We start from the raw sequence: 13,378 nt of genomic DNA on the forward strand, positions 1-13,378 counted from the left end.
AAAAAAAAAAAAAAAAAAAGAAAAGAAAAGGCAGCCTGACTGCATGTTTGGAATTCAATTCACCTCATGATCCCCACCCCTCCAATTTCTTATGGACTAGACATTTTGAACTTTCTCAGAATTCGAAATGAAGTAAGTCTGGCCAGGTGCGGTGGCTCACGCCTGTAATCCCAGCAGTTTGGGAGACCAAGGCGGGCAGATCACCTGAGGTTAGGAGTTTGAGACCAGCCTGACCAACATGGAGAAACGCCATCTCTACTGAAAATACAAAAGTAGCCGGATGTGGTGGCACATGCCTGTAGTCCCAGCTACTCGGGAGGCTGAGACAGGAGAATCCCTTGAACCCAGGAGGCAGAGGTTGCAGTGAGGCGAGATCGGACCATTGCACTCCAGCCTGGGTGACAAGAGCGAAACTTCATCTCAAAAAAAAAAAAGAAGGAAAGAAATGAAATAAGCCGCAAGAGTGATAGGGGAGTAGGACAGATGGAGTGTAAAGAAGGAGAAGACATTATATACTTTCTCTTTTCCCTTCCCCTGATTATAAAAGAAATGTTTGCCATTTAAGAAAAGTTGGACTATGCAGAATAGAATAATACAGAAAAAAAATGTGCTGGAACATTCTATTCTATCTAACAAATCATGCAACCGGTGGGATGTATTTCTTTCCAGTCTTCTTGCCATACTTGTTACTTTCAAATGGTTGTGATTAGCATCTTACAAAAATTTGGGCTCCTTTTTCTTCTTTTTTGAGACTGAGTTTGGCTCTATCAGCCAGGCTGGAGTGCAGTGGTGATCTCGGCTCACTACAACCTCTGCCTCCCAGGTTCAAGTGATTCTTGTGCCTCCACCTCCCAAGTAACTGCGATTACAGGCATGTGCCACCACGCTTGGCTAATTTTTGTAGTTTTAGTAGAGATGGGGTTTCACCATGTTGGCCAGGCTGGTCTGGAACTCCTGACCTCAGGCGATCAGCCCGCCTCGGCCTCCCAAAGTGCTGGGATAACAGGCGTGAGCCACCGTGCCCAGCCTAGGCTCTCTTTTTTCAATGTAACATTATAAAGTAAGGGTCTTATGTTAAAACATTTCAGTGGTGGCATAATAACTCTTTTTATAGATGTTGCCTAAATTATTTAGTCATCCCAACTTGGTTTGACATTGGATTGTTTCTCTTGTGTGCATTTGTGTATGTGGTTGTAAGAATGCTGCGATTAAGATGGAAAGAAAGGAAAATTCTCGTAAGTCAGGCTTGGTGTGCGCCTGACATATTTCACCCTTGGAGGTTATCAGTGTTTGACCATTAGAGGGAGGCCACGCCAAAGTGAACAAGCAAACCACTAGCATGGGCCACAGCCACGGGGCACAGAGCGAGGGCGGGGCACAGCCACGGGCCACAGAGCGAGGGTGGGCCACAGCCACGGGCCACAGAGCGAGGGCGGGACACAGCCATGGGGCACAGAGCGAGGGCGGGACACAGCCACAGGGCACAGAGTGAGGGCGGGACACAGGAGACAAGTCCTGGACCCCCAGGGCTTGGTGAAAAGGCACAGCAGAAAACCAGGTACCCATGAGGGAAAGGTAGTTCTCCCCTGAGACCCCAAGCACTACTCACCAGTCACGCCCACGGTAGACACCGGGCCCACGCGCCGCCCCTCGTGGAGGCCGTACAGGTGCATCTTGTACTTGTGCCCGGGCTCCAGGCTCCCCACGGTGACCTCGCTCTCCTCGCCCCCGACACGCACCATCTGGGGCCGCCCGTCCCTGTCCTTGTACTGCACGGTGAAGGAGTCGAAGCGGCCCTGGGGACGGTCCAGGAGAGGCTCAGCGAGTCAGGGGAGGATCCTGTCACTGTCAGCTCCCCAGGAGCGGCTCCTCGGGGGGCTCCGGGGCCTCCGTGCTGGGTTCTGTGGGGCTGGGGTCTCTTCCTCTGCAGCTGAGAAAAGGGACACAGAGAGGATGGTAAGGTCCCTGGGGGATGTGCTCACATCGTGGGGAAAAGGAGGGAGAAGCCAGGGCTGTGACTAGGGGGCTTGAGGTCAGTTCAGGGAGGCCCATTCTTGGGGCTGGGTGGTCCTGCTCAGCTGACAGCTAACACACATGACAAATTCCAGGGTCAGCTGTGAAGGACCTGGCACAGCCACCAGCACAGCAAAACTCCCGATGGCCCCTCCCTGCTCAGGAGCCAGGGGTCAATCACACAAAAAGGTACAACGGGAGCCCCAGCCCCAGCGACAAGCAGGTCTGTGGTGCTGACCAGACCCCTGTCACATTCCCCACCAGTCGTCACCAAAGAGCAAGAGGGTGACCCTCCCACGGCTCCCACCCTGGGGCTCCCATCGTTCACTCACCCGTCACCCCGATGGCAGACACGGGGCCCACGCGCTGGCCACTGTGGAACCCGTACAGGTTCATCTTGTATTTATGGTATGGCTCCAGGCCGGAGATGGTGACCCCGTCCTCATGTCCTGGCACCCGCGTTGTCTTGGGCTGCCCATCCCCATTCTTGTACTGGACCAGGAAGTGGTCAAACTGTCCCTCAGGAACCGTCCAGGAGAGGCTGAGGGAGTCAGGGGTGGCATCTGTCACGGTCAGCTCCCCCAGGCGAGGCTTGATGGGGGGTTCGGGGGTGGGAGATTCTGTCAGGGCTGGGGCCATTTCTTCATCATTTCCTGGGGCTGCATCAGAAAATAGAGAGAATGGGTGGACATGCCCTGGTGGGCCTCCTTTTAGCCAAGAGACTCTGGGATTCTCTTAGACACACCAGGGGCCCACAGCCTGGATGCTGGTGCCCCAAGCTTAGGATCTCATTCTTCTGCTTTGGATGCTCAGTTAACACCACACCTGTGGTGAAGTCATGATGCTCAGGGGCATCCCCGTGATGCTCAGTGTGCATGCCTGGAACCCTCAGGAGCTGCCAAGCAAATTTGTTTTGCAGGACAGAACTGATACTTTATAAGAATACCAACCAGGGCCGGGCGCGGTGGCTCAGGCCTGTAATCCCAGCATTTTGGGAGGTCGAGACGGGCAGATCACGAGGTCAGGAGATCGAGACCATTCTGGCTGACACGGTGAAACCCCGTCTCTACTAAAAATACAAAAACTTAGCCAGGCATGGTGGCGAGCGCCTGTAGTCTCAGCTACTTGAGAAGCTGAGGCGGGAGAATGGCGTGAACCTGGAAGGCGGAGCTTACAGTGAGCCGAGATCGCGCCACTGCACTCCAGCCTGGAGATAGCAAGACTCTGTCTCAAAAAATAATAATTAAAAAAAAAAAGCCGGGCGAGGTGGCAGGCGCCTGTAGTCCCAGCTACTTGGGAGGCTGAGGCAGGAGAATGGCCTAAACCTGGGAGGCGGAGCTTGCCGTGAGCTGAGATCCGGCCACTGCACTCCAGCCTGGGCGACAGAGCGAGACTCCGTCTCAAAAAAAAAAAAAAAAAAAAAAAAAAGAACAGCAACCAGGGCTGGGCGAGGTAGCTCAGGCCTGTAATCCCAGTACTCACCTGAGGTCAGGAGCTAGAGACCAGCCTGGCTACCGTAGTGAAATCCTGTCTCTACTAAAAGTACAAAAATTAGCCAGGTGTGCTGGTGCATGCCTGTAATCCCAGCTACTCAGAAGGCTGAGGCAGGAGAATTGCTTGGATCCGGGAGGCAGAGATTGCAATGAGCTGAGATCATACCACTGCACTCCAGCCTGAGAGCCTGGGTGACAGAGTGAGACTCCATCTCAAAAAAAAAGAAGAAAAAAAAAAAGAAAGAAAGAAAACAAAGAACACCAACCAAGTATAACAGGCAAGTTGTATCAGGAGGTTCATCCACTTGGGCTTGGATATTCCACCTAATTCTGAGCATTTTTAGAAACCAACTTAGATTTTACAGCTGAGGGTAGAGATGAGACCGCATGAGGGCATCTTTGCAGCTGAGTTGTCTCTGGACCTGGCAGTAGCTCTGCTAACTTATGGCAGAGAGTGCACCTCCAGTTTTGCCAGCTCTTTTGGCCCGTATGAAATCAACTGCTTTGTTTTCATTGATTTCTTTAATCTTTTCTGCTCTTCATAGGGTTTTATTCTGCCTTCATAGAATTACAAAATCATCACATTTCATTTGTCTGTTCTTTTTGAGAACTGAGTCTTAAGCATCTAGGGGGTAACAGCTATAAGCGCTTCACAAAAGCATCAGAGAGCCGAGTTACAGGGTAATGAAGGGAAAATGCCTTGTTAGGTTGTGCACATGGCCAATATTTGTAATTAAAGTAATAGTATCCATGTTAACAGGATTCAGTGTTGTTTTAAAAGTAAATGGGTATTAATTTGGGGGCTTAGAGAACACATACAATTTTTCCCACGGAAATCAGTGATAATTATGAGAATTTGCCCTAAGGGATTTTCAGGAACTTCCTACTTTCCTCAGAAGGGAAAGACTGCAGTTATCTCTCATTGTGTGTGAGAGCCAAACCACACTCCCACCTATCCTTCAGGACAGGCATGGTTATTCCTTCTTTACAGATGAGGAAAAGGAGGTACAGAGAGGTTTTGTGTGTGTTTTTTGTTTGTTTGTTTGTTTTGTTTTTTTGAGATAGAGTCTCGCTCTGTCACCCAGGCTGGAGTGCAGTGGCTCGATCTTGGCTCACTGCAACCTCTGCCTCCTGGGTTCAAGCCATTCTCCTGCCTTAGCCTCCCAAGTAGATGGGACTACAGGCATGTGTCACCACACCCAGCTAGTTTTTGTATTTTTATTAGAGGGGGTTTCACGATGTTGGCCAGGCTGGTCTCGAACTCCTGACCTCAGGTGATCTGCCCCCTTCAGCCTCCCAAAGTGCTGGGATTACAGGCATGAGTCACCATGCCCAGACAGGTTATGTGATTCTCTTGAGGTCACACAGCTCAAATGGGCTGAGGCTATGGTCAACCCCAGGTGTACCTCAGTCTGTGTTATTTTCCTGGTCCCCCACCTCTTTGAGAACCCAAAAAGCCCATGTGTAAAGGGTAGAAGACCTGGGGCAATACCAAAGGCTTGGAGTGAAGGCACCAGCAGAACCATTCCCAGGAGCTTGAGAGGCTCAGGGAAAGTAAAATAAAGCCACCAGATACTGACAATAAAGGGGAAACTGAGTCTAGTTCAGGGCAGGGCCCAGTGCCCTACTGCACACTCACCAGTTAAACCAACAGCAGACACAGGGCCCATGCGCTGGCCACCATGGAAGCCATACAGGTTCATCTTATACTTGTGGTCTGGCTCCAGGCCCGAGATGGTGACCCCGTCCTCGTGTCCCGGCACCCGCACCACCTTGGGCTGCCCGTCCCCATTCTTGTACTGGACCAAGAAATGGTCAAACTGACCCTCGGGGACTGTCCAGGACAGGCTGAGGGAGTCGGAGGTGGTGTCTCTCACTGTCATCTCCCCTAGGCGCGGCTTCACAAGAGGAGCATCAGGGGACTCCTCTTTGGGGGCTGGGAAGAGATAGAAACAGAATCTTTTCTGTTGCTGGAAGGAGCTGTTGAGGCCCCAGCTGCTTGAACTCAGGTCAGAAGGTGGGCCCAGCCTGGGCCTAACTGAAGATCGATTTCTGATTATAATCATTACAGTCTTTTGTGGCTTCCTTATGGTCCCTCAAACATGCCAGGTGGCCTCCTACCGCAGCACTTTTGCAGTGACTGTTCCCTCCACCTAAATGTTCTTTCCCCAGATATCTTCATGGCTTATCCCCACCCTTCCTTTAAGTCTGTTCAAAAGCCACCTTCTTCTGGGCCTTCCCTGACTGCTCTACCCAACATTTCAGTTTTCTCAATTGCAATGTATCCTCCTTCTATAAACCTAATTTCAGCAACGAATTGGAAAACAACAGTTATGAGACACTCGGGAGACTATAGCACTACCTGGATACGTGATATCAAGGCATGATTGTTCATTTATCAAGGTATGCTAATTGTATTGTGGAATTTTATTATTTATTTATTTATTGACACAGAGTCTCGCTCTGTCACCCAGGCCGGAGTGCAGTGGCGCGATCTTGGCTTACTGCAACCTCCACCTCCTGGGTTCAAGCAATTTCTTGCGCCTCAATCCCCCAAGTAGCTGGGACTATAGGCACGTGCCACCACGCTCTGCTTTTTTGTATTTTTTTTTTTCTTTTTTAGTAGAGATGGGGTTTCACCATGTTGGTCAGGCTGGTCTCAAACTCTTTACCTCAAGTGATCCAACTGCCTTGGCCGCCCAAAGTGCTGGGATCAAGCATGAACCACCTCACCTGGCTGTATTGTGGATTTTTTAAAAATAATTTTTCAGAAAAGAGATATACCTTTAAATATTTAAGGTGATGAAAGGATAGGGTGTCTGTGGTTCGTTTTAAAATATTGCAGTAGTATAACCATACAATGCAATACCGTTTGGCAATAAAAAGCAATGTAGTGACTGAGAGCAGGTGGCTCATGCCTGTTATCCCAGCACTTTGTAAGTAAGGCCCAGGCAGGCGGATTCCTTGAAGCCAGGAGTTTGATATCAGCCTGGGTAATATTGGGAGACCCCATCTCTACAAAAAAATTTTAAAATTTTAAAAATTAGCTGAGTGTGTGGCAAGCACCTGTGGTCCCAGCTACTTGGGGGGCTGAGATGGCTTGAGCCTGGAATTTTGGGGCTGCAGTGAACTATGATCATGCCACTGCACTGTAGCCTGGGCAATAGAGTGAGAATTTGTCTTAAAAAAAAATCAATCAGTCAATCAATCAATCAATAGCAATGTAGTAAATGTAGTACTTCTACATGCTACATTGATGAACCTCAAAAACATTATGCTCAGTGAAAGAAGCCAGACACAAAAGGATACATATTGTGTGATTCCATTTATACGAAATGTCCTGAAAAAGCAATCTACAGAGAAAAAATTAGATTAGTTTATAAACTAGGGCTGAGATAGGAATGGGTCTGAACCCAAGATTTCTTTTGGGGGTGATGGAAAAGTTCTAAAATTAGATTGTGATGATGGCTGCACAAGTAGGTAAAGATACTAAAATCAGTAAGCTGTACACTTAAAACAAGTGTATTTTATGCCACATGAATTATATCTCAATGAAGGTGTTAATAAAGAAAACATTCAGGCCAGGTGTGGCGGCTCACACCTGGAATCCCATTACTTTGGCTGAGGTGGGAGGATCACTTGAGCCCAGGAGTTCGAGACTGGCCTGGGTAACATGGCTAAACCCTGTCTCTACAGAAAACACAAAAAATTAGCTGGGCATGATGGAGTGCGCTTGTAGTCCCAGCTATTTGGGAGGCTGAAGTGGGAGGATCCCTTAAGCCCAGGAGGTTGAGGCTGCAGTGCAGTGAATTCTCACTGTGCCAGTAGACTCCAGCCTAGGTGACAGAGTGAGACCTTGTCAAAAGAAAGGAAGAAAGAAGGAAAGAAGGAGAGAGAGAGACAGAGAGAGAGAGAGAAAGAGAGAGAAAGAGAGAAAGAAAAAGAGAGAGAGAGAGAAAGAAAGAAAAAGAAGAAAGAAGAAAGAAAGAAAGAAAGAGAAAGAAAGAAAGAAAGAAAGAAAGAAAGAAAGAAAGAGAAAGAAAGAAAGAAAGAAAGAAAGAACATTCTAGTGATTCTAGTGGAGGAAATCAATGGAGCAGAGATGAGTCAGACTGGCCAGAAGTTGATATTTGATTGAAGGAGGGTGGCAGGGTGATGGGTACCTGAGGTCTTTGTACTATTCTTTCTATTTATACATTTGAAATTTTATTTAACAAATACTTATTAATTTAATTAATTTGTATTTCAAAAATGTGTTCCAATCTCACAAAAAGAGTTCTCTATAGAGTTCCGAGGAAAAGCAGAGAGCCACAAACCAGCCCGTGAATCACCTCCCGAGAGGCCTGTCCCCGGGAGCCTCTCCCACATGGCTCTGACACTTCTCCTGGATTTGCTCTCTCTGTCCCCAGATCACACCCATCCTGAGGCTTTAGCGAACAGGGTGCATTATAGGTTTGAGGTCTTGGGATCCTGGGTCCCTAGTGGAAGAGATGCTGGAGGCTGCAATTTCCTAAGACCCAACCCAGAGGGCTCTGCAGTGCACACTCACCCGTGACGCCCACAGCGGACACCGGGCCCACACGCCGCCCCTCGTGGAGGCCGTACAGGTGCATCTTGTACTTGTGCCCGGGCTCCAGGCCCCCTACAGTGACCTCGCTCTCCTCGCCCCCAACACGCACCACCTGGGGCCGCCCATCCCTGTCCTTGTACTGCATGGTGAAGGAGTCGAAGCGGCCCTGGGGGACGGTCCAGGAGAGGCTCAGCGAGTCAGGGGAGGATCCTGTCACTGTCAGCTCCTCCAGGAGCGGCTCTTCGGGGGGCTCCGGGGCCTTTGTGCTGGGTTCTGTGGGGCTGGGGTTCTCTTCCTCTGCAGCTGAGAAAAAAAGGACACAGAGAGAGTGAGGCAGGGTCCCTGGGGGATGTCCTTGGGACTTGGGGAAAAGGAGAGAGAAGCCAAGGTTATGACTGGGGGACCTGAGGTCATTTCAGAGAAGCCCATTCTTGGGGCTGGGTGGTCCTGATCAGCTGACACATGACAAGTTCCAGGGTCAACTGTGGGGGACCTGGGACAGCCACCAGCACAGCAAAGCTCCCGACGGCCCCTCTCCGCTCAGGAGGAGACAGGGGTCAACCTCACAGGAAGGCCCAAGGGGAGCCCCAGCCCCAGCCACAAGCAAGTCTATGGTGCCGACCAGACCCCTGTCACATTCCCCACCAGTCATCACCAAAGAGCAAGAGGTGGCCCTCCCATAGCTCCCACCCTGTGGCTCCCACTGTCCACTCACCCGTCACCCCGATGGCAGACACAGGGCCCATGCGCTGGCCACTGTGGAAACCGTACAGGTTCATCTTGTATTTGTGGTCTGGCTCCAGGCCCGAGATGGTGACCCCATCCTCATGCCCTGGCACCCGCACCGCCTTGGGCCGCCCGTCTCCGTTCCTGTACTGGACCAGGAAGTGGTCAAATTGGCCCCCAGGAACTGTCCAGGACAGGCTGAGGGAGTCGGGGGTGGCATCTGTCACGGTCAGCTCCCCAGGTGAGGCGTGATGGGGGGCTCGGGGGTTGTGGTGGGAGGTTCCGAAGGCTCCTCCTCCTCCGGGACTGGACAGAGACATGGAAAGAGAGGACTGAGGTGGGCAGAGTATCTACGGGACTCTGCTCTCCTCTGGACTCTCCCAGCCATCTGAAAGGAGGCACAGTGGGCAGAGTTCTCACCTGTCAGGGCCTCGACATGGACAGGACCCACATGTTTCCCATCGCGGAATCCATACAGGGTCACCAGGTATCTGTGGTCAGATTCCAGGCCAGAGAGGGTGATGTCATTCTGGTCGCCTCCTGTACGGACCGTTTGGAGTTGCCCTTCTCTATCTGTGTACTGGATTTCGAAGGAGTCAAATTCTCCCTCAGTCACCATCCAGGAGAGATGCAGGGTGTGCGGCGTGGCCTCCTCCACTGTCAGCTCCCCGAGGAGAGGCTCAGGCGCTGGAGGGGTTGGGGCCGTAGTCTCATTTTCCGTGTCTTCCCTGCGGGCTGGTTCACAGAGACAGGTAGAGACAGATGGCTGGTCTGTTGCTGCACCCAGACTCTCAGGAGAAGTGAGGGAGGAGAGGGAGTGAGGGCAAGCAATCAACAATCGAAAGACCAGCTTTTGCTGCACGTGGGTGAATTTCAAAAGCATTGTGCTAAGTGCAATAAACAAAACACAAGAGACTGCGTATTGTGATTCCATTATACGGAAAGCCAAAATGCTGTCTCCAGAATGACTGAAAGCAGACAGTGGTTGCTGGAGGCTGGGGCTGGGGCAATGGACTCTAAAGCGGCACAAGGAAACTTTCTGGATCAATGGAAATGATATAAAATGGGAAGTTCAGAGATCTTATGGCTCAGTCAGACTTGGAGAGCCAGGCAGGAAGGAGGCACAGGTGCTCCAGCTGCTGCACACTCACCAGTTATGGCGACGGCCGAGATGGGGCCCACACGCTTGCCACTGTGCAGGCCGTAGAGCAGCAGCTTGTACCTGTGGGCGGGGTCCAGGCCCGGCACACTGACCTCCCTGAGGCTGCCCTCCACGGGCACCACCTGGGGCTGCCCATCCCTGTCCTTGTACTGGACCACAAAGGAGTCAAATTGGCCCTCAGGGACTGTCCAGGAGAGGCCCACGGAGTTCTGGGTCACGCTGGTCACCTGCAGCTCCTCCCCCAGACGGGGTTTTGGGGGACGTTTTGTTCCAGTATCGTCCATAGCACTCCGGGCCTCTGAGATGGAGACACGGAGAGGAAACGGCTGAGCTGTTTCTGGAAGCCTGGGTGACCTCGAAGGGCAGGATCGAGAGGTCTGGAGACAGGGCTTTGCGTGGCTGAGTCCTGCTGGGCTGTGCTAGGGGCTTGTGCAGGGACGTGGGGAGCTGGATCTGAGCCGAGTGGCTGGGGCCAAATAATGGTAATGGCAGCCACCACAAGTGATCATCTGCCGCTTGGCCTGAGGGGAGCAGGGCAGGGACCTGCAGGGAATGCCCCTCACCCGTGGTGCCGTCGGCAGTGAGGGGGCCATGGCGCTTCTTGCCCAGGAGGCCATAGAGGAGGAATCTGTACTTGCGGCCGGCGTCCAGAGGGGTGACGGTGACAGAGCGCTCGTGGCCCTCCACGGGCACCACCTGGGGCCCTTCTTTGTCCTTGAACTGGACCACAAAAGAGTCGAACTGGCCCTCAGGGACTGTCCAGGAGAGGTGCAGTGAGTCTGGGGTGGGGTCTGTCACCCACAGCTCCCCAAGGCGAGGTGGGGCCCCTGGGCTGGCGTCACCTCGGGCAACTGATGGAGAGGAAAGGTTCTTGTGTTTATTTTTTCCACAACGACTCCTTGACTGCCTCCCTCTGGGGCTGGAAAAACCCAGAACTGCCCAAATGCTCAGTGCTTCCCCAAAATATTTCCATCACCTCCCATCCTCATCACCGTCTCCATCGGTCCACGCCTCTCTCCCCTTGACCCAAGTTGGGAGGGTCACCTGTCCTGAGTCACCTCTGGGAAAAGAGATTCCCTAGCTCCCTGCCTCATCTTACTCCCCTTTCTGTCCAGCCTCTTTCCACCTCTCACAGACTGCTTCCCCAGCAGGGTGCAGCTTCTTGCAGACTGGGTCTCTATCTCCTCTTACCCAGGAGCACATGACTTGGCTGGCCCCTGAGGAAAGGAGTGATTTGGCCAGCCCCGAGGAGCACAGGATCCCTGATGGGGGCAGACAGCAGGTGGGGGAGGCAGGATGATATGACACAGGTAGCTCTCACTCCTTCTCCATTCCCTTTCTTACTCTCACTGGCTGGCCTGGGAGAACTAAGGCTCCCATGGGACCTGGTGAAGAAGCGTGGGCTGCCTGTGAGAATGTTGAGGGGGATGAAGCTGGGGAGCTCAGGCAGGGAAGGGATCTAGTGTCTGCCTGAGGAGCCATCCCAGGGCTTGAGAAGGAGCTGGCCTGCTGCCTTCCTGGATGGTGAGGATGCTGACGACATTGTTATTTCAAGTTTTCTGGCAACAGGGAGCCCCCAGGGGCAGGGGAGGGCCTGGACTGAACCCTCCGAAAGGGGCACAGCTGGGCTGGGCTCCTCTGGTTCCCAATTTCTGAGGCTCCAGAAGGAGGGCAGAGAAGGAAGGACAGCCTCTGTAGGAGGCACATATGGGCCCAGACAGGCCTGAGCTAGGAGGGTGAGAACCTGGGTGAGAGTCATAGGGGAGACAGCAAAGACTCTCAGGAGGTAATGGATTCGCAAGGCAGGAAGGGCTCCTGGCTCTCCTCACCCCTTCTCCCAGCACCCCCAGGCTCCCACATCCACCCTGCAGCAAGAGGCCTGCAGGGGCTTCCCTCATCCAACACAACAAAAGTAGAAATTACAAGAAGAAAGGCAGAGTCAGCAGCGGAGAGCAGACCCAGGAACTGGGCCCAGTCTCCTGGTCCTCATCTGCTCTGTGGCTTTTCTTTCTTTCTTTCTTTTTTTTTCTTGGTCTTTTTTGAGACAGAGTCTCGTTCTATCACCTAGGCTGGAGTGCAGTGGCGCGATCTTGGTTCACTGCAGCCTCCACCTCCCGAGTTCAAGTGATTCTTGTGTCTCAGACTCCCGAGTAGCTGGAATTACTAGCGCCCGTCACCATACCCAGCTAATTTTTGTCTTTTTAGTAGAGACAGGGTTTTGCCATGTTGGCCAGGCTGGTCTCAAACTCCTGACCTTAAGGGATCCACCTGCCTTGACCTCCCAAAGTGCTGGGATTATAGGCATGAGTCACCATACTAGCACCAGGTGGCTTTTCAAATGAGACAGAGCAGGTGGACAAAGGCAAGACTCAGTAGAGGGAGTGAAGAGAAGGGTGGGAAGGCTGTGGCCTCAGGCTCAGCTGTGGGGGGGGCCCTCTCACCCGTCTTTGCCTCCACAGAGACTGGGCTGCGTCGTTTCCCGTCCTGGATCCCAAAGAGCAGGAACTTGTACTTGCGGGAGGGTTCCAAGCCAGGGACGGTGACCTCCCGCTGGTCTGCAGCCACAGGCACCACCTGGGGCTGCCCGTCCCTGTCCTTGTACTGAACCACAAAGGAGTCGAATTCACCCTCAGGGACTGTCCACGAGAGGCCCACAGAGTCAGGGGTTACATCCGTCACTGTCAGCTCCCCTAGGCGTGGCTCCAGGGGAGGCTCGGAGGCCTCCGTGGCTGGGGCTGGTGGGAGGGGAGCTGGGATTTGGGAAGACAAAGAACATGGTTGAGATCTCTGAGGGGAGAACCCCTGGGTTTTGAGGGCCTCAAGGGGGCTGTGAACTGAGATGGGGAATAGTTACACCTTTATTTCCAGACCTCTAACTGGAATGCCGCATTTCTTTCAAAAACTAATATAGAAAACCAACCAGAGTAGAATTATTGTGACTTTGTTACCGATATAAACCACAGATGTTTTCATGTCACCTTAGAGTTATTGCAGAAACTTTAAAATACCTTTTATATCTATCACTGCTTCTAAATTTTGTAGTTTAGTAAACACGCCACCAAGTCCTGTTATTTAATGAGCTAGTCAATAAGTTCAAGTATTACTAAATCATAAATTTGGATTTTTAAGAAATATTTTGGGCCAGGTGCAGTGGCTCACGCCTGGCAGTTTGGGAGGCCGAGGTGGGCAGATCACCTGAGGTCAGGAGTTTGAGACCAGCCTGGCCGACATGGTGAAATCCTGTCTCTACTAAAAATACAAAAAATTAGCTGGGTGTGGTGGTGCGTGCCTGTAATCCCAGTTACTTGGGAGGCTGAGGCAGGAGAATTGCTTGAACCCGGGAAGTGGAGGTTGCAGTGAGTCAAGATTGCGCCATTGCACTCCAGCCTGGGTGACAAGAGCGAAACTCCATCT

General features: G+C 52.1%; 1 protein-coding gene across 1 annotated transcript in view; it reads right to left on the reverse strand.

Annotated features, from left to right (window-relative positions):
• Positions 1–13,378, reverse strand: part of TNXB (tenascin XB) — a 54,786-nt gene that overhangs the window by 18,129 nt on the left and 23,279 nt on the right. Inside the window, 9 exon segments of the mRNA XM_017859183.1 lie at positions 2,346–2,672; positions 5,146–5,442; positions 8,056–8,379; positions 8,792–9,043; positions 9,046–9,108; positions 9,223–9,537; positions 9,954–10,262; positions 10,528–10,815; positions 12,406–12,714. Coding sequence (XP_017714672.1) covers positions 2,346–2,672; positions 5,146–5,442; positions 8,056–8,379; positions 8,792–9,043; positions 9,046–9,108; positions 9,223–9,537; positions 9,954–10,262; positions 10,528–10,815; positions 12,406–12,714 — 2,484 coding nt within the window.

This window comes from Rhinopithecus bieti, unplaced genomic scaffold, assembly GCF_001698545.2.
Source record: "Rhinopithecus bieti isolate Rb0 unplaced genomic scaffold, ASM169854v2 scaffold_49936, whole genome shotgun sequence".
NCBI classification, from domain to species: Eukaryota; Metazoa; Chordata; class Mammalia; order Primates; family Cercopithecidae; genus Rhinopithecus; species Rhinopithecus bieti.